This window comes from Adelges cooleyi, unplaced genomic scaffold (assembly GCF_023614345.1).
Source record: "Adelges cooleyi isolate 19-005CV unplaced genomic scaffold, UGA_ACOO_1.1 ACOO_flye_CR_arks_rails_tigmint_CR_PRNA_108, whole genome shotgun sequence".
Lineage (NCBI taxonomy): Eukaryota > Metazoa > Arthropoda > Insecta > Hemiptera > Adelgidae > Adelges > Adelges cooleyi.
In genome coordinates, this window is record NW_026095761.1 from 4,421,510 (window position 1) to 4,446,277 (window position 24,768).

At 31.8% G+C, this 24,768-nt stretch overlaps 2 protein-coding genes across 2 annotated transcripts in view; one reads left to right on the forward strand and one right to left on the reverse strand.

Moving 5' to 3' along the window:
* LOC126845725 (uncharacterized) overlaps positions 1-24,768 on the reverse strand; it is a 149,900-nt gene that overhangs the window by 98,243 nt on the left and 26,889 nt on the right. The gene's annotated exons all lie outside the window — the stretch shown is intronic.
* LOC126845627 (head-specific guanylate cyclase) overlaps positions 1-24,768 on the forward strand; it is a 167,097-nt gene that overhangs the window by 50,212 nt on the left and 92,117 nt on the right. The window contains exons 3-5 of the mRNA XM_050584406.1: positions 1,773-1,843; positions 16,183-16,262; positions 21,499-21,662. Coding sequence (XP_050440363.1) covers positions 1,773-1,843; positions 16,183-16,262; positions 21,499-21,662 — 315 coding nt within the window. The remainder of the gene's footprint in view (positions 1-1,772; positions 1,844-16,182; positions 16,263-21,498; positions 21,663-24,768) is intronic.

Consider the following 24,768-nt stretch of genomic DNA (forward strand, 5'->3'; position numbering starts at 1 on the left):
TAAGATTTTCTTACAAACACATGAACGGCTTGAAAACAAATTCCACGATTCTTAAATATGTAGATTTTTATACTTGAAAAAAAATGCGCGTTTTCCATTTCCACCAAGTACAATTCAACAGAGATTGTTCATTTTTATCTGTTGTGCGTCCCAACCGTGCGAGTGCGGAGACACTTCAACGAAAACCGTTTCGACGCGACACGATAAGAAACACTTTCCGGAAAATTGCTCAAAGTAACAGACAATGTTTAGCTACAATACAAGAGATACAACATCAATACTATATTATAATCATACACAAGTGTGTGTTTGAATTATTTTTGAAATGGTACCGCGGTTTTGTGTGTGATTATAATTTTTCTAGGGGGGGGGGATGTACTTTGACACGACAACACGTCTTGAAAGTAGCCGTAAATTAAAATTTTTTTTTTTATGAGTGTTACTCTTTGTCAAATGACCGTCAAAACATAATAAATATATTAAAACTATTTTTTTTTTGTTATTTCATTTAACTGAATGCGGTTTTAGACGAACAGTTTAATAATTAAACTCAAATTTGACTTTATGTGTACTTACTACTTAGAATATATAAAACAAACTATGTATATTTTTTATGATTTTCTGAGAAAACCCACTTCTATGAAATACCGTCTTAAATGAACATTATTTTCAAATTGATATTTTTTAACGTAATTTTTGCATTTTCCAGTTTCAAGTCAAAGAGTTTCTAGAGCTATATATATATGTATTTATATTTGATACCATAAACTAATAAGGTACTTATTGGCTCAACGATAATAAACGTTGATATATGTAATAATAACAATTTAATTAATTTCACCAGTATTGGATCCAAATACACAATTAACCAGTCTAAGACCTATTGGTTTTTTTATATTATCTCGGCCAAATGTGACCTATACATTTTGTCAGTCCGGCTCTATTTCAAATTCTATTATACTTCACACAAGCCAACGATTTCTCCCAGTATATTACTTGCCACAATACCTATCTTTGACGTCTGTCCGGCTAAAAGTACTTTCACACTATAGCACTGTTGACCCTATTTATACACCGTTTATATTGTTTTATGTATTTTTATTATTCCGGTAGACTGTGATCGTTTGTTTGTACTTTAATAATTAAACCATCAAAAGCTCTAACGTGTCAGAAGTTCGTGGCGGGCTTTGAGTTTATTGTTCGCGGGGCAAAGAAACTATTATTCAACTACAAAGTAGCTAGTTGATACCTTCGAAACTTTGCTCCATGCGAATTGTTTTCGGATCCGAATTAATAGCTTTTGTACGAAGCCACATAGTAGGCATCGCTAAACACCCGAGGCTTATATCATATAATAATAATGGTTATTAGTCACATTTACACGACCCGCTTTAAGCGGTAAAACGGAAATTAAATATTCTCGAGTTTGCCAATTCCGTGCCAAAGCCCAAAATCTACTTAAACAATAATATTATTATGATAATTTGTTGTACCGTCGTTTACATGACTTGCGACTTGCTGTAATATAATAGGACTAATTCATCGATAAGCGCTGCTTACGTTTCTATTGTATTATAACAATTCCATTAATTATATATAGTACTTAAAAAGATAGATTTATTTATTTTCATTTTATTAATTAATAGATTTATAATTTTTTTTTAAATATAATAATATTATACCTAAAAATAGTAAAATATATCATCATAAATATCAAACACTAATTATTTATTTCAAAACGACTGATTTATTAATATTTATTTATGTTCTAGAATGAAACGATTTACTCTGCGTTCAAGTCGGTCGCTGAAAATTTAAAATGTCCAGAATATGCAGACATCCTGTAAGTATTATAAATATTATTAAAAACAATGTAAATATTATGGCATATTATTAGGCAGAAGAGTTGTACGTAGTATGTCTGTAATGAAAGAACCAATTGTTAAAGTCCAATTAAATTAAATTTTTTTTTGCCGGATAAATTAATGAAAGTATACGATTTAATGTCAAGAGAGTTACACTACCGGCCGATGGAAATTATTAATGACTTGTATAATACTTATTACAAGATGTATTTTCAAAAAAATAATAATACCATTACTGTGTTTATCTTTTCGGTGATAATTGTCATTGTTTGAACAAATGGTTATTATTTTGTAATTATTGAAGTAAAGTTCGAGTGAAACACTTTTTGTTGGTAAACACAAAAACGGTTTAATAACATAATATAGGCTTAATAAGTTTCTATGGGAAATATAATACTTCAAAAAGTCGTATAAAATCATAAACAACAATATAAAAAATATTACAGTGTACTGTATTTATTCATTTAATTAATTAACGCCCATTCGGGTAAAAGAGTGTACACAAAACAAAATAACTAAAGTAGATTAAAAAATTAATCTAAAAATAATAACGTTTTTATGCGTCTTAAAAAGTATAAAATAACCCTCCGGGGGTCTTGATAACCAAATAGGACAAGTGAACTAAAAAAACGTGGGGAATTTTGAGCTACCCTGAAAGTTTCAGCCGGATAGCTAATCGGGAAGTGCTCGAAATTTGAGTTGCAAAATTCCACCCAAAATTAATTTTATGAAAAAAAATATGTGGCTTTACAAATAAAAAGTTTGTCTGTAAAAATGTAAAAAATCATTTTACTGGAAATTAAATATTTCCAAAGAAATCTATAGTAAAACATCAAAGAAGTACACGATTCCAAGGAATTAATACCTATTGAATGGAAGATGTCATGTTTTAAATCAGAAATACCGTTAGAAAGCAATCAATGATTCCATAAGCGATTTTTGTACTCCGTAATGTCTCTTAATTGAAAAAGGCCAAGAAAAGGAAATGTCTCTCTCCTCAAATTACGGCTATATTCTTTGTTGTTCGGTTTGGCATTTCTTGAACAATATTACATTCTTCGTGTTCAACAAGAAGTGTATAATACGATATAAAATACCATTTTATATAATATATAATAGTATTGTACTCTAATTAGTTTTTTGAGAGTATTTATAATTATTGTACTATAGTTTTATTTTTGAAAAATTACATTATTTAATAACATAATAATATATCCCTTAAATAAATGTTATTGATTAAATAAAGTCAAGCGGGGTAATTATAAACAGAAAGTTACAAAGCAAATGCGGTTTTTTAACAAAAATGCTTCACACTTTTTGGTTTTATTTGAAAACTCATAGCCGCCAGCAAAATTTTCGTTTTTATAAAATATAAAAGTTGTATTACTACGAACAGTAAGTTTACTTAAACTAGGCCTGATAAAATAAAATAAAATAAAGACACTAATTTCCTTGGAATATATGAATATATAGTGATGGAAATCCGAAATAGGTACGGATTTGTACAGAAAAAACCCAATTAAGGCAACTTAAAAATCTTAAAAGTATTAAATATTTTTACTATATGAAGCTGTGTATCTAAGTAAAATATGTTTGATGAAAATATAAAAATAAAATACAACAGCATAAAGATAAATTGCATTTGAATTTTGAATATGGTAAAATAGAAAAATCCAATTTGTAGTATCCAATTTGTTATTATTAGGAAAAGCAATTTGTAGTGAAATTTAAGCATTTTTTTTTAAATTTTCATCAAAACATTTTAATTAGCTACACATTTTTATATTATAATAATATTTTATACTCATACGATTTTTAAGTGGCTTAAATAGAGTTTTTTTAAATCCGGATTTTCGGATTCCCATCACTAGTAGGCACATATTTTATTTTTTTTTTTAATATTTAATATTCTTTTTTACCTTCATCCTTAGAAGTGAATAAATTATAAACTTAATTTTTTCTAACGGGAGTATATGTTTTAAATTCTCTAAATATGTGGACAAAATATTAAAAAAAATTTGAGCGTTTGAATTTTGAATTTTCATCAATCTCTTCGTTCGCAATGACTCGTCACTGTGATTGAATAGGTGGTTAAGTACCGTTTGTCTATCATTATCCCAAAAAATTTCTGGTAACAAAAATACTTAATAAAATCGTCTCCTAATAGATTGTTTTTCGGAAGAAAAATTGTCCCCGGGTCGTCAGCCTGCTTCCTAATACTTCCTTAGTAGAACTCCTCTGTACGTTACATTACATAATATTACTGATCCATAGGTATGAGTAACCTCGAGGATTGCACCGAACCGAAGTTCAATAGTTCACGTATAGCGAGTAGGATGAGTAGGCAAAAGAAAAAAAAACTATATTAAATAAACACAATAACGGTAAGCGTGGCGGACTGTACGGGCGTTTGAGAATATTTTTGATTGAGTACACGGCCTTTTGGTATTGACGCGTTTAAGATTAATCACCGAAACGCACCCGAGTCTTATATATTAAGGAAGTTGTACACTTTGGGCCTGTTTTCATCCGTGTAATACACGAACGGTGAAAAGGAGGCTTATTCGACATGGCGACCGGCGTGAACACACTAAGCGGGGTTTAACAGAAAATATCTTGATCGGAGAGTGTGTAAAACAAGATTGGCCGATATCGCGCCAACACTCTCAGGATGTTCCTTGGACTTACAAAGCTATGTAAAACGCCTTTGCTTTGTGCTGTTATACGAGTTTTACTCCAAGGTGATATTACCGTTGATTTCTGTTGGATAAAAACAACCAAAAATAACCTTGAGGGAATTGCATGTATCTGTTTTTAAGGAGTTTTTATTATAGATAATATTTAAGAAGAAAAAGATGTTTTAATAAATTTCGACCATGTCGATAAATTTATAAATAAATTTGTAAATAAACTTCAAGGTATTATTTTTAACTAAAATTATATTTGTCCATGAGTAAAAGCCATTTTGATTTATTTTAGACCAAAAAGCCAGACAAAATTTCGACTACATAGTGTGGCCCAATTCTGTAAAGATATTCAAGTTATTCGGCTTAAAAGTGCATCTTCTTCTTATTTTTCATATTCACCTTACACTCCTAACTACACGGAGTCGGCCGCCCTAGTCCTACACCTCCATAGAGATTAATTTTCTTCATTTCGTTCAATCACCTCAGTTATCTTCGTATCACTTTCTATTCCGTCTATCCATCGTTTCTTCAGTCTTCCTCTTCCTCTACATTTATCTTCATAACACCTCTCACTGTCTCTGTCTCATTTCTTCTCATGACATGACCGAACCATCTCAACTTATTCTCTCTCATTTTCCCCACAATTTATGCAAAACCTAGACTCCCGCTTGTGTATTAATTTCTTATTATATCCACCCTAGTCACTCCACTCGTCCATTTTAGCGTCTCCGCTACACTCATCCTCTGTTCAGTTTCTTGTCTATTGCCCAACATTCGGACCCATATAGCATTGATGGCCTCACTACTGTCTTATAAAAGCTACCTTTCTATCTTATAGGCATCCACCTGCCACACAAAACACCTGACGCTCCCCTCCACTTCATCCTTCCATAGTTTATCCAACTTTTCACGTCCTTTTCATACCCACCATTTTTGTGTACTACCGATCCTAGTATTTGAACCTATCAACCTCGCGCACTTCACCTTTACACATCTGCATTAAATTTCTTGTCCTGTAACCTTCTTAAAAATCAAACATGATTGTCTATGATATTACCAGTCAAATAGATGGATAGGTAAGTGATTTTACCTCTAGAGGTTGAGAACTAGGTGAAAAACAAAACACTTGAATTATTTTCCAAGTGTCAACTAAGAACTCAATCCTTAATGTCTCATGATTTTTCCTACCTTGATCTCGGATACGATAGCGATCTTCTTTCAAAAGACTTAACTTCATTCAAGACCATTATAATAATGACCCTTTCTCGGTCACTCGAGTTGAGTAATTTGTTTTTAATTTCCTAACTTTGGTAAAGTTTTTGACTTTACCAAAGTACCATCAGTTTATGGTACTTTAATTATTGTAAGCAAATGTTTAGACATTTTTCTAATCGGTCAATAAAAAATTATCTACTAAAAAGAACCATCAAAATAAAAGATTTGTATCGTTGTGACTATAGTGGATAAGTCTACGCCCACGGTTCAAGCGTGAAGTGTCGTTTATCATATTTTATTTCCAAATGGTTATAATATAATTAATGTTTTACAACGTGAACCGGATAAGATCACTTTGAGGCTTGAGCACTGTCTGAAGTGTTCGAAAACAATATGGTACAATTAATATTACATCATAAGAACGTACCAAAGATGTTCCGTAACAAACTTAAAAACTATTTTGAAATAACCGGCACTTTCCTTGGCATATCGGTCGATCTGCCCTATTCTCCCCTGCAGGCCATGGTTTCATGGTCTCCATCTTTCGCGTGAGGAAATTTCTTCCTTTTCCCGTTAAGATTTGGTCACAATCTTTTTTCTGCTTTCTCTTTAAACTCCTCTCCACATTGCCCCTTGCACGGTCTAATTGTCGAGCTGGAATATGTCCAATAAATTCTTACAAAAGAAAAATCGGCACAATTTCGATAAAAACGAGAACACTCCTGGCAACATTGACTTCAGATAAGTTTTGACTTCAATGCAAATTGACAAACCTAATTTATATAATGACAATATGATACCTTAGTATAATAAGTTCGGTCGAAAAGCCTAGTTTAAATTTTATACAGAATATATAGGACAAATCGAATTAGAGTTGCAAGCACACCGTTACGAGCTGTCGTATTCGGTTTCATAAATTCGTTTTCGAACGTTTGACAATCCAATTACACTTCACGACCTTGTGGTGGCAGACACCAGAGTTCCAATCACTTGGCCGAAGCTTGCTTTGTGCTGCTGGCTGTCACCTGAATAATGGAATTACACCATAGTCGGTTGGAAATCATAATTATATTGTTGTTCTGCGAATCTGGCCGTCCGATAATCTAGTTATGGACTCGTCTAATGCGGTTGCACCAGCCAGTGAGCTTTTGTGTGGAATTCTCATACCGTCGATAAACGCCGGCTGCTTTTTTATGATTCAATATCCGTTTTCAGCAAATCCCTTATTGAATTAATCTTCTCCATCTTAACTCGTGCACGTGACGATTTACCGGCGACTACAGCGAAATCCATAAGCACTACCAGCCGATTGAATAATAATAATTTCCGTGTCGTTATTTACCATACAAAGATGTATGGTATATAAGTATGTTATCTGCATACTATTATGCATATATTAAAATATATTATAATCTCAGAATAGTATAATCTTTTACGGAAATTATTTATTATCTTACAATTATGTATGGTGTATAATATTTTTTAGTAGGAGGAAATTAGAATAATTGGAATGGCAAAAATTTGTATTGAAAACAGATCATATTATCAAAGGAGATAAACACTAATCTCGGAAAAAGGATGTTGAACTCATACGTATGGCCTGTAGCAGTATACTTAGCGGTGACATGAGCATACAACAAAAACCAAGACGAATCGATAAAAGCATTAAAGATGTGGTGGCAAAGACTCGTGCAAAATAATAACTGGATGGATAGAGTACCAAATGATCAAGTAAATTAACAAAGAACAATGATAGATAGCATAAAAACGAGAAAATTATAATGGCTAAGCCACACTCTGAGGCATGATAGTCCTGTTCAGGTAGTCTTTGAAGGAATTATACCAGAAAAAACAATAAGGACGACCTAGAACAAAGGTTATATCACAGACATACCAGGACTGGGCCTAAAATATATTATATATAATAAAAGGTAAATATAAGACAGATAGGAATAGAGAATAGCAGTAGGAAGTCAAATGGTCATGTGAGAATGAAAGGGAATTGATGAACAACAGGTCCATTACCATTCGTTGGCAATCTTCTTAACAGTTATCACTCCTAATTACTTATTGCTGGCTTACTTTTTCACCTTTTATTCATTCAGCAATTATATACTATATATTATTAATTATGTTATAATTATTAGATTTATTCATATATTTTCTGCGATTGTCTCCACTCGAGGTGCCACACCCTAAGCTTGTTTTTAAATATCAATTTATTTTATCTACCTGAAAATTTTCATTCAAAACTATTGCTTCCCAGTTTTATTCCAATAATCCACAAACCATAGCCACAATGACCTACCAAATAACCATCTTATTTAATGTTCATTTAATCTAACTAGTATATAATAATATACAGTAGATATATAGTAATATATCAGTTGGACCCCCAATATACTTAACAATACAAATTATTATAATAATAAATCGGTGTACATTCTTTTGTTTTAAATAACGTTTATAATGTAACAAAGCCGTGCGCTGTTTAACCTGTATACACAATCAGTGCCTTTGGAACATTATTATTGTACGAAATTTATGTAAGGAGTAGGTATTAGGATTTGTTTAAAACGGAAGTAAAATTACTTTCACGCTGTTTAACAACACTTTAATCATCATAAAATATGCAAAAACGCGTTAACGTAGTTACCAGGTCGTCGCAAAATAAATTTAAAACATTTTTTTATTAAAATACAAGTAGAAATAAGTTTTTAGTGTATTTATGACAAATATAGCTATATTTATCTTGCGTATAATATTTAACAATCAATCGACACAGTTAAACTACTTTATTTGATATTTTTATTAAATAAGTCTTCTTAAATGCGTGTAAGCGTTTGTATAATAATAATAAACAATGCACAAAGGCCTTGGTTTGTACTTTTCGAATAGAATAAAAAACCATTTGAAAATAGAAAAGTTCAAAGTGTATGTTTTTAAAACGTTTCTTTTAAGGAGCATAAAAAATGATGTACATGCAAACTTTCTCGCTGTAGAAAATGTTCGAAAAAACAGTAAAAGAACACAATACAAATTATTCTTATCTTATTATTTGTTTAGTTTATTTTTTCACGTCGACTTAAACCGTTTTTCAAGAGACTTTTAAGATAAACGTTATTCTTTACAAAACGCTAGTGTAATATTAACGGTGTTTAAGAGTGGCATAATTGAAAGTCTTTGGAGGTAAAAAATTAATCTTACACTTATCAACCAAAAACCTTTTTTTTTATCGAGCGTTTTTAAATTTTTGTTTAAAAAAATGTATATTATACACGGTTTTTTTTAGTTTATTTTTATAAGAAATAATAATTCGATAATAAAGGTAAAACGAGCATAATATTCTGTTTTCCTCCATTGCCAGGACAGCTTAAGTAATACGTTTGAATGATTCGCGCGCCTTGTACTTACCTGATTTATTGCTTATTTAAGCACACAATACACCTATAGAGATTTATATTTTTCGTTTCGAAATACGCACAAAATCATTTGAGACATTCAATTTCTCATAAAAATTGATAGCCTTATGAAATTGACACCGAGTACGCGAACTACGGAATGCTGATAAATTATACAGCTTTGGTTTTTTTGTTGTGTGAAACGTTAGGAAATTTAATATATTTACAATATTATAATATCATACCGAAGATTTACGTCTAAAACATAGCTTTACAATACAAAAATAAAAGAATGAATTTTCAAGTACGGTTGCTTAATTCAGACTCTAACGTGACATTTCTGTAATGCAAACAAAACAGTACTGTTATAATAAGTTCTTTATTGTTGTTTTTTATTATGTATAATATACATATTATGTGATTATTTTGTGTTCTTACGCTAACACTATATGCGAAAGTAATAATTCATTTTTACCATAATAATTCAAAAGGCCGTGACGATTATTGTAATTTATAGCAGAACAAACGGAAAAGTACTTAATACAATAGAATTTTTGTTTTTAAATGTATTAATTATTTTTCCAAAAAAAAAAAAAACAATGCTGCAAAGGTATTCATGTATAATACAATTAGGTAGTGGAAAACAATTGAATATTTGTAACTTTTAATATTTTAGCGTTAGTAAAAAATAAGTAGGAATCTAAACAAAAGATATAATATTATAATTTACTATTTGTACAAGCGGCTCATTTGATGGTTAAATAAAGTACAACGGCCAATAAAAAACCTACAGTTGTTGTGAACCAAAAATACCGAGGACTTAAATTATATCCGTGAAATTAAATGGAACATTTTTCATCACCACAATCTGAATGAAATTACTAATCCACCAGTTTTAAATCGTAGTCCAAAAATATATTTATTTAAGATGAATATAGTATTACTATTGTTTACAGTCGTTTGCGGTTTAATTTATACGTATTTTAAAATTTTAAATTTTACAACCAACGTCGATTATTTATAAAATTAATAATTCATAGTTTACTGACGAAAATACATATTTAAATAGTTATTTTATTTTTCAATCAATCTACGACTTTGCCTCAATTCGTATGGCTCGTGTATCTATCTATCTGTGACGTGTCGATATCATTCATATCTTATTGAATCGCGCGTTTCCCCTTCTTGTAGAATCTTCTTTCCCCATTGCTAAATTTAAGTAATATATTTTATTTTTCCGAATCTATTTAACTTTCTTCTCTGGGACAAGCTTCGTCCAATGAAATATCAATAACTTATTTTCCCTTCGTCCAAACAATCTTACCGCGCCTGCACGTATTGTCGACATTAGACAGATGTAATCCAATTCTTCCAAATCCAGGGTGTTCCGTCTAATGTAAGCCACTACTTTTTCTCGGAAAATATGAAATAATTGTCTTTGCCAGTTACAAAACATATTATGATCGCTTCTTCAGCACTGTGTCGGCGGTGCATGTGTAAAGCCGGAGCAGCGTTTGATCTATTAACCGTGGCGGGATAACGTCACGGAAAGTATAACGAATTGGCGTTTTATATCAGCTTGTTTCCAACATCGGACTAACGCGATGACAAGCGTTACATTATTTTACAAGGCCGCCGTTGATAACTTACGGGCAACATCCCTTTTTCAAATAAATCATCTCATTCTGTCCGGGGGCCGTTGATATCCCGTTTTAAGTCTGTAGCCATAACACGCAACCGGCAACTGTCCCGTGCAGTTACACCGACAGCAATCTCCACAGAAACAACACACAAGCCGCCTACTATCACATAATAATATTGCAGATAATATACGCTTTTTCAAGGGGTTATATATTTTTTTCGCCCTTCCGCCAACAGACCGAGGCCACTATTATATAGGTATGATATCCGAAATTAAAGCCTTTTCGGCTGTAGTGTTGCTGTGCAAACACAAACATATTGATTTTACCGCATTTTAACAATAATAACGATACCGGGGCGTGCCGAGAAATCGGATTAAACGGCACAATATTAAGTTCACGACGAAATTAAAAACGTTTCTATCGTTAAATTGCTTTTGGACTATAATTCAAAACCCAAGGCGACTCGGCAAACATTAAAAAGCGTTCAAACGCTAATTACATGCGAAAAATCAAATATTTAACGTTTTAATTTTTATAATTTTTTAAAAATAGTTGTTCAAAACTGGTTATTACCTAGTCAAAATGATGAGTGAAATACTCTTAACTTAAAAAGTTATCAAAATATAGTATATAATATATACATTACCATTTAAGTTCCAAAAGTTGATATAAAACTAATTAGGTTTGGAGAGGGGTAAAAATAAAAATGATTTTGAAAAGTTGAGATGAAAATTTCTTATTAAACCATATGAGATATTGAGTGGTTCACGACAAAATGATCGCCCTGTATAAAAATGTACCCGACTTAGTTTTAATTTTCAAGAGTACAAAAAAATGGTCTTACAAAAACAAAACATCATAACCTACTAGTACAGTGGAAGCGGCCCATTAAAATAATTGAACTTGGCGGCTGACACTTGTTACAGTTTTTAGTACCGCAAATTTAACGATTCGTACCGTATGTTTTTTTTTTGTTAATTTAATTAAATTGAATAGCCGTGAACTTTGTAAGTAGAACGCAGACAACCCCAAGGTGACCTTGTTGAGTACATTAAAGCGCTTTCTTCTAATTTTTATGTAGTACCTATATTTTCATAAAAAAAAATGTCTGCTTCTGTTTTACGTAAAAATAAATCGTTGATCAAGATTTACAACAACGAACCGTATTTTTTTTTTAATCATATTAAAAAACATTTCCAAAACTACTTCCGTAATAAAATATGTAATTTTCCTTACATTAGAAAGTACTCAAAGGGAGAAATTTTATTTTCTTCATATCATTTGTAAATACTGAATTTGTAGGGTACTATGTGCGTAACAAAATAAACATAAAAATACAAATACAAATCTAGTTTACTGTAATAATCGTGAACACAACTGTTATACGCGTTCGGTCCCTTTTTACCGTACTTGGTTTAATTTATGACATGTCCGCGTTAAAGCGGCATTGGCAATTGAAATGACAAAAAAATAAACATGGCTTATATAATATGGTACAACTGTTATTGCAAAAATTATCGTTTATCGCTTTAATAATAACAATAATGCACCCATCGCGTAGAATATATTTTCAATTAAAACAAAATGTCGATAAGTCAGTATTATATTACTACAATAACTATTATACAATGTTTTAGTAATTATGAAAAAAAAAAGAAACATTAATTAAAGCATAAACTAAAAGGTACGGGTGGCAATGCGTGACCAACCCACTGATTCGATTGAAATAAAGATTAGGTATAACATTATGTTATTATGGCGTTAACTCATAAAAGTCGTTAAATATGTATATGTAATGTATGTGTGTGTATGTGTATGTATCTGTGAATATGTAATCAGTCAAACGGTACACATTAAATATAGTTATAGTAATAAGTATAAATTTCTAGGAGCCGCATTATGATTTTTTAATAACAATTATTATTATAATATAAAACGCGGTGCTTTTTTTATTTTCCATTTTACACACACATTTGTTTAATGTATTTTTAACCTTTTTTTTCTCTATATATATATTATAATATTATAATACTATGTAAACGATTTAATTTTTAGAGTATGTTATTTTTAATGGGAATAGTTTTATCTTCTACGTCTCTTTTGCCCCGAGATTAAAACGACTATTATTTTTCCGTTTCCAGAGACTTTGTACACGTATTAAGTATATCGTATAAAAACGAGTTTTCTCGTTCTCTCGCCCTTCTAATTACCGTTTTGCGGGAGAGGAGCCGGGGGTGGAGATGAGAAGTGATAAATCTTTACTATTAAAGCCCGCTTAACCGTCCACGAGTACTTTTTTAACCGCAAAGCTAAAACAAAGCGGACCAAGACTATTCATACGGCCATGATCTCGGTTAGGTTAATAGGGGCACGTGGTATTTATAATGAGACACAAAAACCGTCCTCTCGGACGACCGTGAGCTTTTGTACACGTATTGTTGTTTGCCCACTGCGTTTGTATAATATTATAATTGTACTCTGTAAAAAAAAATAATAATAATAAAATGAAAATTGATCCCCTAAGGTCCCCGTAGGTTAAAGTTGTGTTGTAAATTCGGGTCACACGCAGCGCAGAAACAATGCGACGTTCACGCGGATGCTGATATTTACATTAAACGGCCGTACATCAACCGACACAGGCCGTATACACTGTGTTTGTTCATGTAGAACGGTTTATTGTTTCGCTGACGGCCAGTAAATATTTCTAGACGCCGGCAAATGCCTTTTATCCGTTTGATTAACCGTTAACCGTAGATTCATTCGACCGGGGTGTCGCGACAAGTAAAATATTTTAAAGTTGGTGAATTTTTTAGTAGTAGAGGTTTTTCTTTTTTATATGTTTCGATATTGTTTAAAATGCCATACAAAACATAACACTTATCAGTTATAACGTTATCACATTATCATATGAAGCCCTAAGGTTTTCTATTCTAATAGTACACTTGGTAATTTCATCTCGCTAAAACGTTATATATCTATACAAATCTAAATGTTTGTTTGTATAAACTGTCCATGACTTCAGAACCCATATTTTCTGCATTTGTTTGTAGGTTATAAGCCAACTCGGAAAACCGTTATTAAACGGCGCTCTGTGTATGCAATAATGATACACCAGTGTCGAGCGGAGAAACGAGCAGTCCTATATTTTAATAAAACAACGCACTATCAGTTTTTAATCGTTGTCTTTGTATAGTTTTTTTAATAACCCTATTTCTCGAAAGTATGCCATAATGCGATTTTAAATAATTTATATTGCAGGCGAAAAATTTAGTAACATAAAATAAACTTTGTTGTATTAAAAATACAATTTTTCGACGTACAACAGCTCATTTCGAGATTTGTATAATACTATATGAAGAAAAATTGAATTATAAAAAATAATTAATTACATTTCTTAGGTTCTTATTCGTAGATTTTATAGTAACAATATATAAAGGTGTTAATAATTCTGAGTATTTTTTAAAATAAAGTATGAACTAAATGGAAACATATCTTTTATATACAAATAATATTAACAATCATTAATTTTATTACAATATTATGTTTTTACTTTTTTTTATGATTAACAAATTTTGATTGTTTTTATAAAAACTATTAGCAATTCCGTTAACAAATTTGTTTAATAAACAAAACATAAGTCATTCTACAAGTTTTATGAATTTTTAGATAAAGACACAATATTAGCATAATGCTCGATGTAAGTTAAACACAACGAATTTTATACAGAAAGATCTGAAAAAAATAAAACGCATGTTGTATGGTGTTTACATTCTAGAAATGTAACATTCACAGAATAAAGGCAAATAAAAACCTATTTGTTAACCCTTTGGGAAATATAATATGCTTTGTGTGCCGGACTACTAATATTGTAATATAAGAATTTCATTTTCACATTTTTTCTATTATCACGTTAGTAGTCGTTCGTGTGTTTTTTTTATTTTTTTATTAAATGTATAAAAAATATTTTATATTTTCACGGTGAATTTTATACCGTGCACGTTCACAGTTTACTTTTACGGCGTATCAAATGTATAACGGTAATAATAGTATAACGTTTGATGGTATTTTTTTGCCAGTTGAGTTTTGTCCGCTTGAAAACGCACAAGGTGTCCGTTTGATTAATTATTGTCCCTCGAGTCGAGTTTAAGAAGAATTAACACTGGGCGGAAAAAAACCAAGAATAGAAAAGAAATGGAAAACTTGTAAAAGTAAAATAATTTGCGCGGTAAAAAGAAACAAAACAAATGGGGGTACAACCTTCATATTAATTGCGTTTATGACGCCTCCACACAACCGAGCGTAGATGTCTTAAGGGAAAGCCGAACGAGTGTGGTTTTAAGGGACGGAGAGAAAAACAGGTCTCTTGACACTGATTGATGATCGTGTTTGGCTCTCTCTCTGTCTGCCCCGCTGCCTACCGCCGTTTTCTCAGGAGGATATTGTGCGGTCGGTGCCATCCAGAAATTTCAATAACATCCGTTGTCTGTATTTGTCCCGCAGGGATCGGTTTGTGACAAAAAAAAAACACCGGGAAAGTATTGTTTCTTCGCCGAAAACCACCGGCCGCGGTGTAATCGACAAGTTTAGGCGACCGAGGAGGTTGAATTTGTATTTTTTGGCTCATTATAACATGTGTCTACAGGCGCTTTTTCACGCTTTCTCAAGTCAAGTTTAGTTGACCGGCTATTAAGATGTTGCATTAAAATTGATCGCCAAACCATTGACTCGGTCAAACTATATCGTTCCAAGTGTACACAAATCACACGCTGTTGCTGAAATGCTATCGATTCTAGCTAGTACAGCCCTATAACGTGTACTGTAATATATGTAGATTCGCAACATACCGACGGCAGGGCAAAACTGATTTGTAATGTTCTCAAAACATGTACCCGTTGATAATGGACAATGCACGTTGTACACAAACCGTGTACTTACGTGTAACGACCGCGTTTGCTGAATGCAAAATAGACGGTATTTGAGATAAGACAAATGTGTTGTACACGATGTGTGTGTGTGATATATTATGATTATGTATTTTTTTACATTATGATTGGGTTTATTTTAATTTTTCATACGACCCACGTGGCACCACCGTCAATGGGAAATAATATAGGTGTAATATTATACATACTCCACGCTACCCATAAATTATACAGCGACACGCTAAAAATAACTTATTTTAACGTCAACCACACGTTATTATATTGATGTGGCCTATGAAACGCGCTGTACTGTAACAAATAGGAATATGTGTAGAAAATGTAAACGAAACCTTGAACTCTTGATTTTATCATTTTATGTTGCACAAGTAAAATTATACTAATTACCAAAGATGCATTTATTATTATTATTATTCATTTTTTTTCTCCAGGAAAGAGCTACCAAAAGACTTCTCCGGTTCTGACGTCAGATTATTGGAAATGATTTTCGAAAAAGCACAACAATCATTAGGTGAGTATCAATATTTGTTTTTTTTTTTAAATACATCTAAACTTGAAATAATTATTAAATTAATTTTACGAAAAGAATATTTTTTTTTCTTAATAAAGAAAACAAAACGTATTATTCTCTCAGTCTGTGTGTTAATAACTGTCTGTTGCTCTTCATTTTTACCGGTCTTGGCGTTCCCTTAAATGTATAAATATTACGCTGAACTATCTATTTCTTTTTACTTTTTAGTTCCTAAAATTCTCAATTATGGCCATAAATCAGTCAACCTGTAGCTATATTCGAGGAAAACATCACAATAAAGTTGTTGTATAAATCTGGCATTTAATTCCTTTGGGACTGTGTCATAACGATAAACGCTTCGGTCGGTTTGCGGCAACCTAATTTAAATAAACCTTAATTAGTTATCGCGTGCTCCAATGATTTTTGTTTTTAGCATTTTTTTCCCCCAAATTAATATGCTTGACATCATCATTCGAGCGGTTAACCTGATTCCAGTACGATTTCAGAGATACGCTTTGTGTATGGCACGTGTAATCGTGTTCAGTCTGGCGTTTACACAGTCTTAGGAGTATGAAGTCTGCAAATTATGATTATGTAAAAAGACCACTTCGTATTACGAGCTTTTATTCGAAGGAGGTCTTAACACCGTCATTAGCCGGCGACAGCCTTAGAAAATAGACTCCGTCACCGGTCTGCATGAAATCCAATTAATAGTAGTCAGAAACATGTCCAGTAGTCAGTATGTGCATAATTTAATTAGTTGTTATGAGGCGATGACTAATCAATATAGAACATTGTTGACTGGCAGAATAGCAAAATAACTAGACCATGAAACGGCAATTTATAAATATAATTATTACATAAAATGTTTCCATTTTTCGTGTCTTTCTCATATAGTTTTTCTTTTAAAAAGACTAAACTCATGAAAAAAATACCCTATTATAACAATAATTATAAACAATAATATTATATATTTTTTTCTAGTTTATACACATTTTATATGATTTATATGATCACCCGACACATTTTGTGTTCTGTTGAACGACCAAACGAGAACTGAAAATATATTGCAATTTTGTGATTCTTTTATTAAAGCATTAAAGTATTTAATATTGCAGTAATTTAGTTAAATATACTTTATAGTGTTTCGTTGTATAAGTAGTGGTTTTTATTTGTTATTTGTTTTACAGTTTTACAGAGAGGAGCTTAACAGCTCTATTTACCATGCTTCTAAGTCTTCTAAAATCCGAGTATTTTTCCAATATAGTTGTTTTTTTTATCTAAATTATAAAAAGTTTCGTCGCAATGGCTCTATCGGTTGCTACACAATCAATTTAGCACTTTTTATTTACTCTTAATAATACATTTTAAAACTTGTATCTGATCTATTATGATAAAAATATCATGGCCAATAGTCACTGATTCACCGATGAAAGAGTCACTGGTTATTTCTAACTTCATGTACACAAATTTGATGGTTTTTTTTTTTTTAAAAAATGTTTTCTATTTGAACCTCCCAACAAAAGCGCGTATCATCGTATTTCTCCTTTTTGCCTCCCTTGTATATAGTAATAATTTATCTTTTAAGCTGACTTTCCGAAAGTAGACACCGTGCGGCGGCTTTTAAATAAATTATCCCGGGGTCGACCGTCGCCGCGGGTGGTCGGTGGGCAATATGTGCACTTTCAATAATAATATAATACTAATAATATTAATAATATTATTATTATTAACAACAGGTCGGCGGCACACAGGAACAACCGACGTTCCAGTGTTGTGGAGCAGCAGGTGCTCGGCAATTTGACCAACAGGCAACATTGTATTTTCTAAATATTAAACTACACGGCGGTGCAATAAATAAAACGACGATTTTGCGGTAGTGTACGGGTAGTGCGGCCATAAAACCACCCAGTGCGGGTGGTATCAGTGGGCGGGAGGAGAGGGCAACACTGTTTTCGGATTTGGTGATTTATCGGCATCGCGACTAGATGCCGAAACAAGACCGGTTAGCCGACATAATCCGGCTGGTGGCTGCCAAATATGGGTTTGCCAAAACTTATAATATAATATGTAATAATGTGTAGCGGAATTTCGTCGCTAACTCATTGCTTCGGTTTTCATCCCAAACGGCTATTCAATAACAATAATAATATCCATTGCCCTCCCCCGGGGTCCATTGTTGAGACTTTTTTCACAAAAATATTGGCCCGTACAATAACGCCATGATCTATATTGTATATTACAATTTTAAACATTTCCAGTATTAATGTTTTTTCACTTTGTTGATTTTTAATAAATCGACTAAGTACGGTAATTATTGTGACATGGAAAACAATTCGATGTAGACAACTTTGAGAGTTTGTTGTGAAAAGGAAAAAAAAACAAAATGATACACGCTTATAGCCAGAAGATAAATATTTGTCTTAGCTTTAACATAAGATAATAATATACAAGTAGATCGGATGTCATAATAATTTGAATTTTAAAAAAGTCTGCTTGTTACATCTTATGAACGCTTGATTTTTAATTTTCTCTTTAACTATAAGAGATAGAAATCAAGCTCATTAGAGAGACCTTCTCAAGAAGAAGTTTGTTACATTATAAACAAAAATTGTCAATTTTAGCTACATTTTTCTTTAGCCACGTAGATCTATGAAACATAACATAACATATATTGTAACATGAATAGATTTAAATATTACCTGATATTTTTTATTCATACACAACAATAATGACTAATTGCCATCGAATAAGTCAGTACAGTAATTTTTTTAGGATATAATTTAATATCGATTTGTTAAAAACACTATAATACATTTTAGTAAACACCAACAAAAACACTATCAGAAATTAACAAAAAAAACCCATATCGATAACAAATTGAACACTTTAAAAATAATATATGATAATATATATATATTTCGTAATAAATAATCATATTATTACTTTTGTTTTTATTAAATTCATTATAACGGCATGCTAATTTTAAACCCGACGGTTTACTTTCGTTCAAATTAATATTCATGCCCGGTTGTTTAATGTCTTCAATTTTATAGCCTTTATACGACTTTTGTACTTCATCTGTATGTATTAATAAACCGTATTGTAGTCAAATGAACGTGCTAGGTATTACATTTTTATATTTTTGTTTTGCTACTGGCGGAAGGCCGTTTTTAATTATGTATCATAAAATTGTAAAATATGATCAAAAGATCCGCTGGTGTTTCATTGAGACTGTGACTCAGTCGGTAAGTCAATTGTAACATTTTTAAAAACAGTATTCATTTTAGCTTCGATGCAGTAGCTATCTTTTAATAACGCTTGCCAAGTCGGGGTTGGCAAGTAGACTTTGATTTTTAATTTTTGGGGACTTATTTAAAATAAATATGTTATTATCAAGCAATTAATTCAAGTAGTTAGTTCGAAGTACGAACATTTAGAGGAAAAAAAATCTGTTTTTTTCAGAAATACGTTCAAACAATATATGAATATTTTATCTATGAAACATTTTGAGTACAATTTGTTTAGCTAAAAGTATGTTGACAATAAAACGAAAAGTTGTATATAGCTTTGCAGTCCCTAACTAAATAAAACATTTTTATTTAAGAAAGGCTTTGAGTACAATATTTTGTATTCATATTACATCAACTTAATGTACTAACGTATTTATTATATCACTATAATAGTGGCGTGTTGTTTAAATTAGTTTATGAAAAAGTGTACAACACGTTAAAATATGTTTTACCTTAAGAAAATTTATTTTTGAAAGGGGTTTCATTTGTGGAACTGTACACGATTTTAATAGGGTTCTCCTTAAAATAAGTATAAATAGAGTTTTAAATAATTATCATTAAAATTTTAAAAGTGTAAAGCTTAGGACGGGAAAAAGGGCAAAGTGTGGTATTATTTTTATCTGCGTTCACTACATTTTAACTTTTAAAATCTAATAAATAAAAAAAATATTTATTAAAAATTATTATCGACCAGTAAACATTTTTAGTAATGTATTCATAATTTAAAAAGTCAATAAAATTAATACAGTACGGTTTAAATTTTAATAGTAGTATAAAAATTATCAAATTTGAAGGGGATAAAAAACATAAAATGTTGTAAACATTGAGATGAAAATGGATGAAAAACACTAGGGAAAAATAAAAAACTGAATTACTCATTATACTCTACGAGACGTTGAGTCTCTTTGAAAATATAACCTTGGGTAGGTTTTTGTCAAGACCGAAATTCTGGAAATAACATGACCCACTGAACTCAATACAATGTAATCATTTTGTCTTGGACCACTCAATAGCTCATTGGATTAAATTAATAACTGAATTTTTTTTCATAGTGTTGTTATAATATAATGTGTTTTCAATTTTCCATAGATATTTATGTTTCTGCCCCGCTCCCAAACTAATTATTCTTGAAGGTAACGCATACATTTCTTTAACTTCTAAAATTTATAAGAGAATAGTCTGTGGTTATAATATATTTGATAAATCATAGAAATGTAAGCTAGTCGATGATAACTTCGTCATGTATTTGATAAATCATGGAAGAAACAATACATATCATAGACAAAACAATAACGGTTGTTCACAAAATGACAGTCGGCTGTAAGCGATACGCGTTCCATGTACAAAGTTCAGTTTGACCCTTTGAAAACCTTGATTTTCACATTCGGTGTAACGGATGGGTGTTTTATGTTCTGCCGGAATGAGGAGAAATATAATATTATGTATTATTATTATTTTTTTACTTTATATAAAATATACACAACGTAAAAAGTCGTAAATAAGTTTTGACGGTTGTGGCGAAAACACGTGCAAAAAAAAAAAAATGCATAGGTAAAAACGAATTCTTGACGTTTGAACGAATTTATGGTCTCGTTTTTCGTCCGTGTTCTTCGCCCGTTCGGTCCATTTTATTTTTACGCTATACTTCCCACCCTCGTTTACCCCTTTTTTTTTTTAGCACATTACTCGCTTGCAACATAAAAAATATAACTGGAAAAAAAAAAAAAATGTTAAATCGTTTCAAGCGCTAAGCGTCCCCGCCAAACAATAGTGCTGTGTGTTTATTCTTATTAACATGGATATGTTATTTTGAGCTGGATACAAGAAATTTCATGTCACTACGCTTTGACTTACGCTGAGATAATTGATAAGAGATAACATATCCATGGTTCAATGTTCTTCCTTGGAGTGAAGAAAATAAAGAGGTTTTTTTTCTTTAACAGGCGAAGGTGGTCCTAAAGTTATCGAAGCGGTAGGTGCGACGCTCATCCGGGAATGCACCGACGACCGTTTAATTCGGGCTCTGAAGAGTTTGGGCGGAAATCTGTATCATTTTCTGACCACTCTGGACGGTGTTCAAGACGTTCTTCAGCTGGACGACGCGCAGGTGAGATTTGAAAACAATAATATAACATTTTACAGGAGACGCACAAACTGTCTGTAAGAAATGTTATTTGTACAAAAAATAAACAATATTTTTATCTACATAAAAAAAAAAAATCCTCACGGAATTTTAAAAATAAATATGCTATTGGCAGCCATTTTTGAATTGGTGGACTTGTCTTCTTTCTGCACTTAAATTAAATGTTTTTATGCAGAAAGCATCCATTCCACAAAAATATAAAAAATGAAATTTTGATACTACTAAATGTCTTTTTGCAAAATGCATTAAAATATTTTTTACTGTGACGCTAATTATAAATGTTTCAAAAACTAATATGAATTTTAACCCGTCACTACTCGTGCCATTTTTTATCACACTTAAATAAAGTGTGACCACTGACGGGCTTAGAAAAATTGTTTTAAAATATAAAATTATTGCCAAACAAAGATTTATGGGATGGCTGCTATTTGCATCACTGCATACAATTATAATTGCCTTAAAAACGCAAAGATTGTAAAAAAAACTGATTTTTTATTAAATTACATATTATATTTTTAAGACAAAGTGACTAGAACCTACTTATGTTAACTTTTAACATGTACTTAAACGACATTTTTTATCTCTACCATATACTGACCAATTTAATACAGAAAGAGAACATGTCCTGGATTTGACCCCTTTATGCACAGAACACTGATAGGATATTACCTTAGCTAATAATTGGCAAACAAAATATGTTTTTTTGATTGTAAAGTGTTCATTTTTAGCCATTATGCGCGTAAAACACTATTTGTTCTTTCTTAGAACTTATAATAACATATTATAACAAAATTTTATGTTTTTCATTTTTCAAAATTAAGTTTGCCCATATTATATTATAGTGCAGTATACACTTATGTCGTCAGATAACTGTTAAATAAGGATTAATTATTTTAATACCCACATGAAACACCCTATAATAATATTATGTTAATCTTGTAAAGGCTGTCATAACTTCTTTGTGTCTTTTATGTAGAGCCTGCATCACAAGTTATAGTCTCTTGAGACAATACCTTATAATAAGTTATTTTAAAGTTGTTGATAATGACACGTTTATAATCGCATCTTGTTACTTTGCACATTTTCGTTTGTAAAAAGATTATGTCTTCCAAAGTTGATTACGTCGCACTAATTATTTAGTCTTGTTAGAGAAGAACAAGTTAGGCGCACATTTTATCTCTGTTGCGCTGGAAAGTATAACCCGATAATTATAACATGTATATGATGAAATATTAATAAACAAAGTGTTTTGTCAATGATTACCTTAAAGGTAGCCTGAGAGTGGCGCCAATAGCAGGAAATTGATTGAAATTAGATTGAGTTATTGGCTAAAGAATGTTGAAAGAAGAAAAGCCCACAATAGAACAAAAACAGGTTAGAGAAACTATGCGATGAGGGTATAAATGGAAAAAGAAGTGATTGGACGGTATTGTATTATTATTTTAGAGTAAAGAAGATGTGTGGTTCGGACAAAGAAATGGCGACAATTAGATGAGAAAAGGTGAATAGAAGAAGAAGATGAGGCATGCATAACAGCTGGAGATAATATCTTCTCGGATAAAATTTAGGTACAAGTGCAATTTTCCCCTTATTTGTTTGGCCCAAATAAATTACCTATAGGGTACGATTTTTGAACAAAAAAAACTGCTACATAAAGTTCAGAAGTCTACGGTTAGCGTTTTGCGCTGGGCAAAAGTGACCAATGCCGTGTAATGGGATTTTAATGCGGTGTTTTAACCGTGTTTTCATTAAACCGTGTATCGTGCATTACACACACCTTCGTGTAACAGCGATTAAAATCCGTTTTGTTTGAATGGCGAGCTCTGTGATGTATGGTTCTCTCATTATAACCGTTGAACGTGAGTGTTGGGTGTGTGTGGGGCAGAACCGCCTAAACGCGACAATGCTATTCAATTAGATCCAATTGCTCGACAAACTTAGCGACGTTGAAGTTCCCATGCCGGCGCTACAAAACGTCTTACACCTCACACCTCAGAGCCACCGCCCAATTTAATACTATAAGCATATTATAATAATCCATTTCCGGATTGTGTACGATCACTGAAACCACAATAAGAATAATATTATTTGAACTTTTCACGCCCCGGAACATTAGAACATTATCCATCATACTTGACCGGAATGCTCGGCGTTCGACTTACCTGGTCGGTTCCCTGAGCGTGACGGCATAGTATTATTATATTATGGAAATCGATAGTTTGGAACCGTATGAATTGTTGTACGGGCAAATCGATATCAAATAAAATGGAACCGGATCGTTATTGAATAAAGAAGGAAAGCTCAGACAACAGGAAACCAGTACAGAGAAACTAAGAAGTGAAGGTGTAAACTGAAAAGTAAGTGTTTGAATGATATTATATTATTTGAGAGTAAAGGAGTAGTGCGGACTAAGGAATGGTGACAATCGGATGAGATAAGGTATAGGAATAGAAGAAGAAGAATTTTTTCGCTAAGTTATAGCAAGTCAAAGTCGAAGGTGAAAGCCCGGTTTAATTATTTTTCGTTTTTCCCCAGTTTGCTTTGGGGGTGAAGGAATTGACTTTTGACTAACCTAACCGAACTTCACCAAAATGCCAATCACATATTTTATTTTCAAAGCATAAAAGGGTGTAAATTTGGAATGAGACGAATCGTAACGATTTCCATTTTAGTTTTAAACCATTGTGTAATGTACGTCTTGACTGTCTTGAGTTATTGTTACATGTGAAGATTCTGTTATTGGTTGAATTGAATGAATGATTTGACCCAATCGTTTGCTTGAAATCGTTACAAATTTTAACGAAACGCTTCTTTAAGTTCTTCCACGATTGGACCGTCAGACAATACTGATAACCGATCTTAAATCGCCTGTCATACGACGTTGGGAATAAAAAATTATGCTTTTTTTCGCTTAACCAAGTATGTGTGGAATACACTAAATGAAAAAAAAAGCGGTCGAGGCTTTCAAGTTGGTATTTGCACACAAAAAAAAATGTAATATCGTATCCCCGATGATTAAGCGGTTTTTATGACAGATGCTAAATAAGAGGCACGGGAATCTATATGGTTT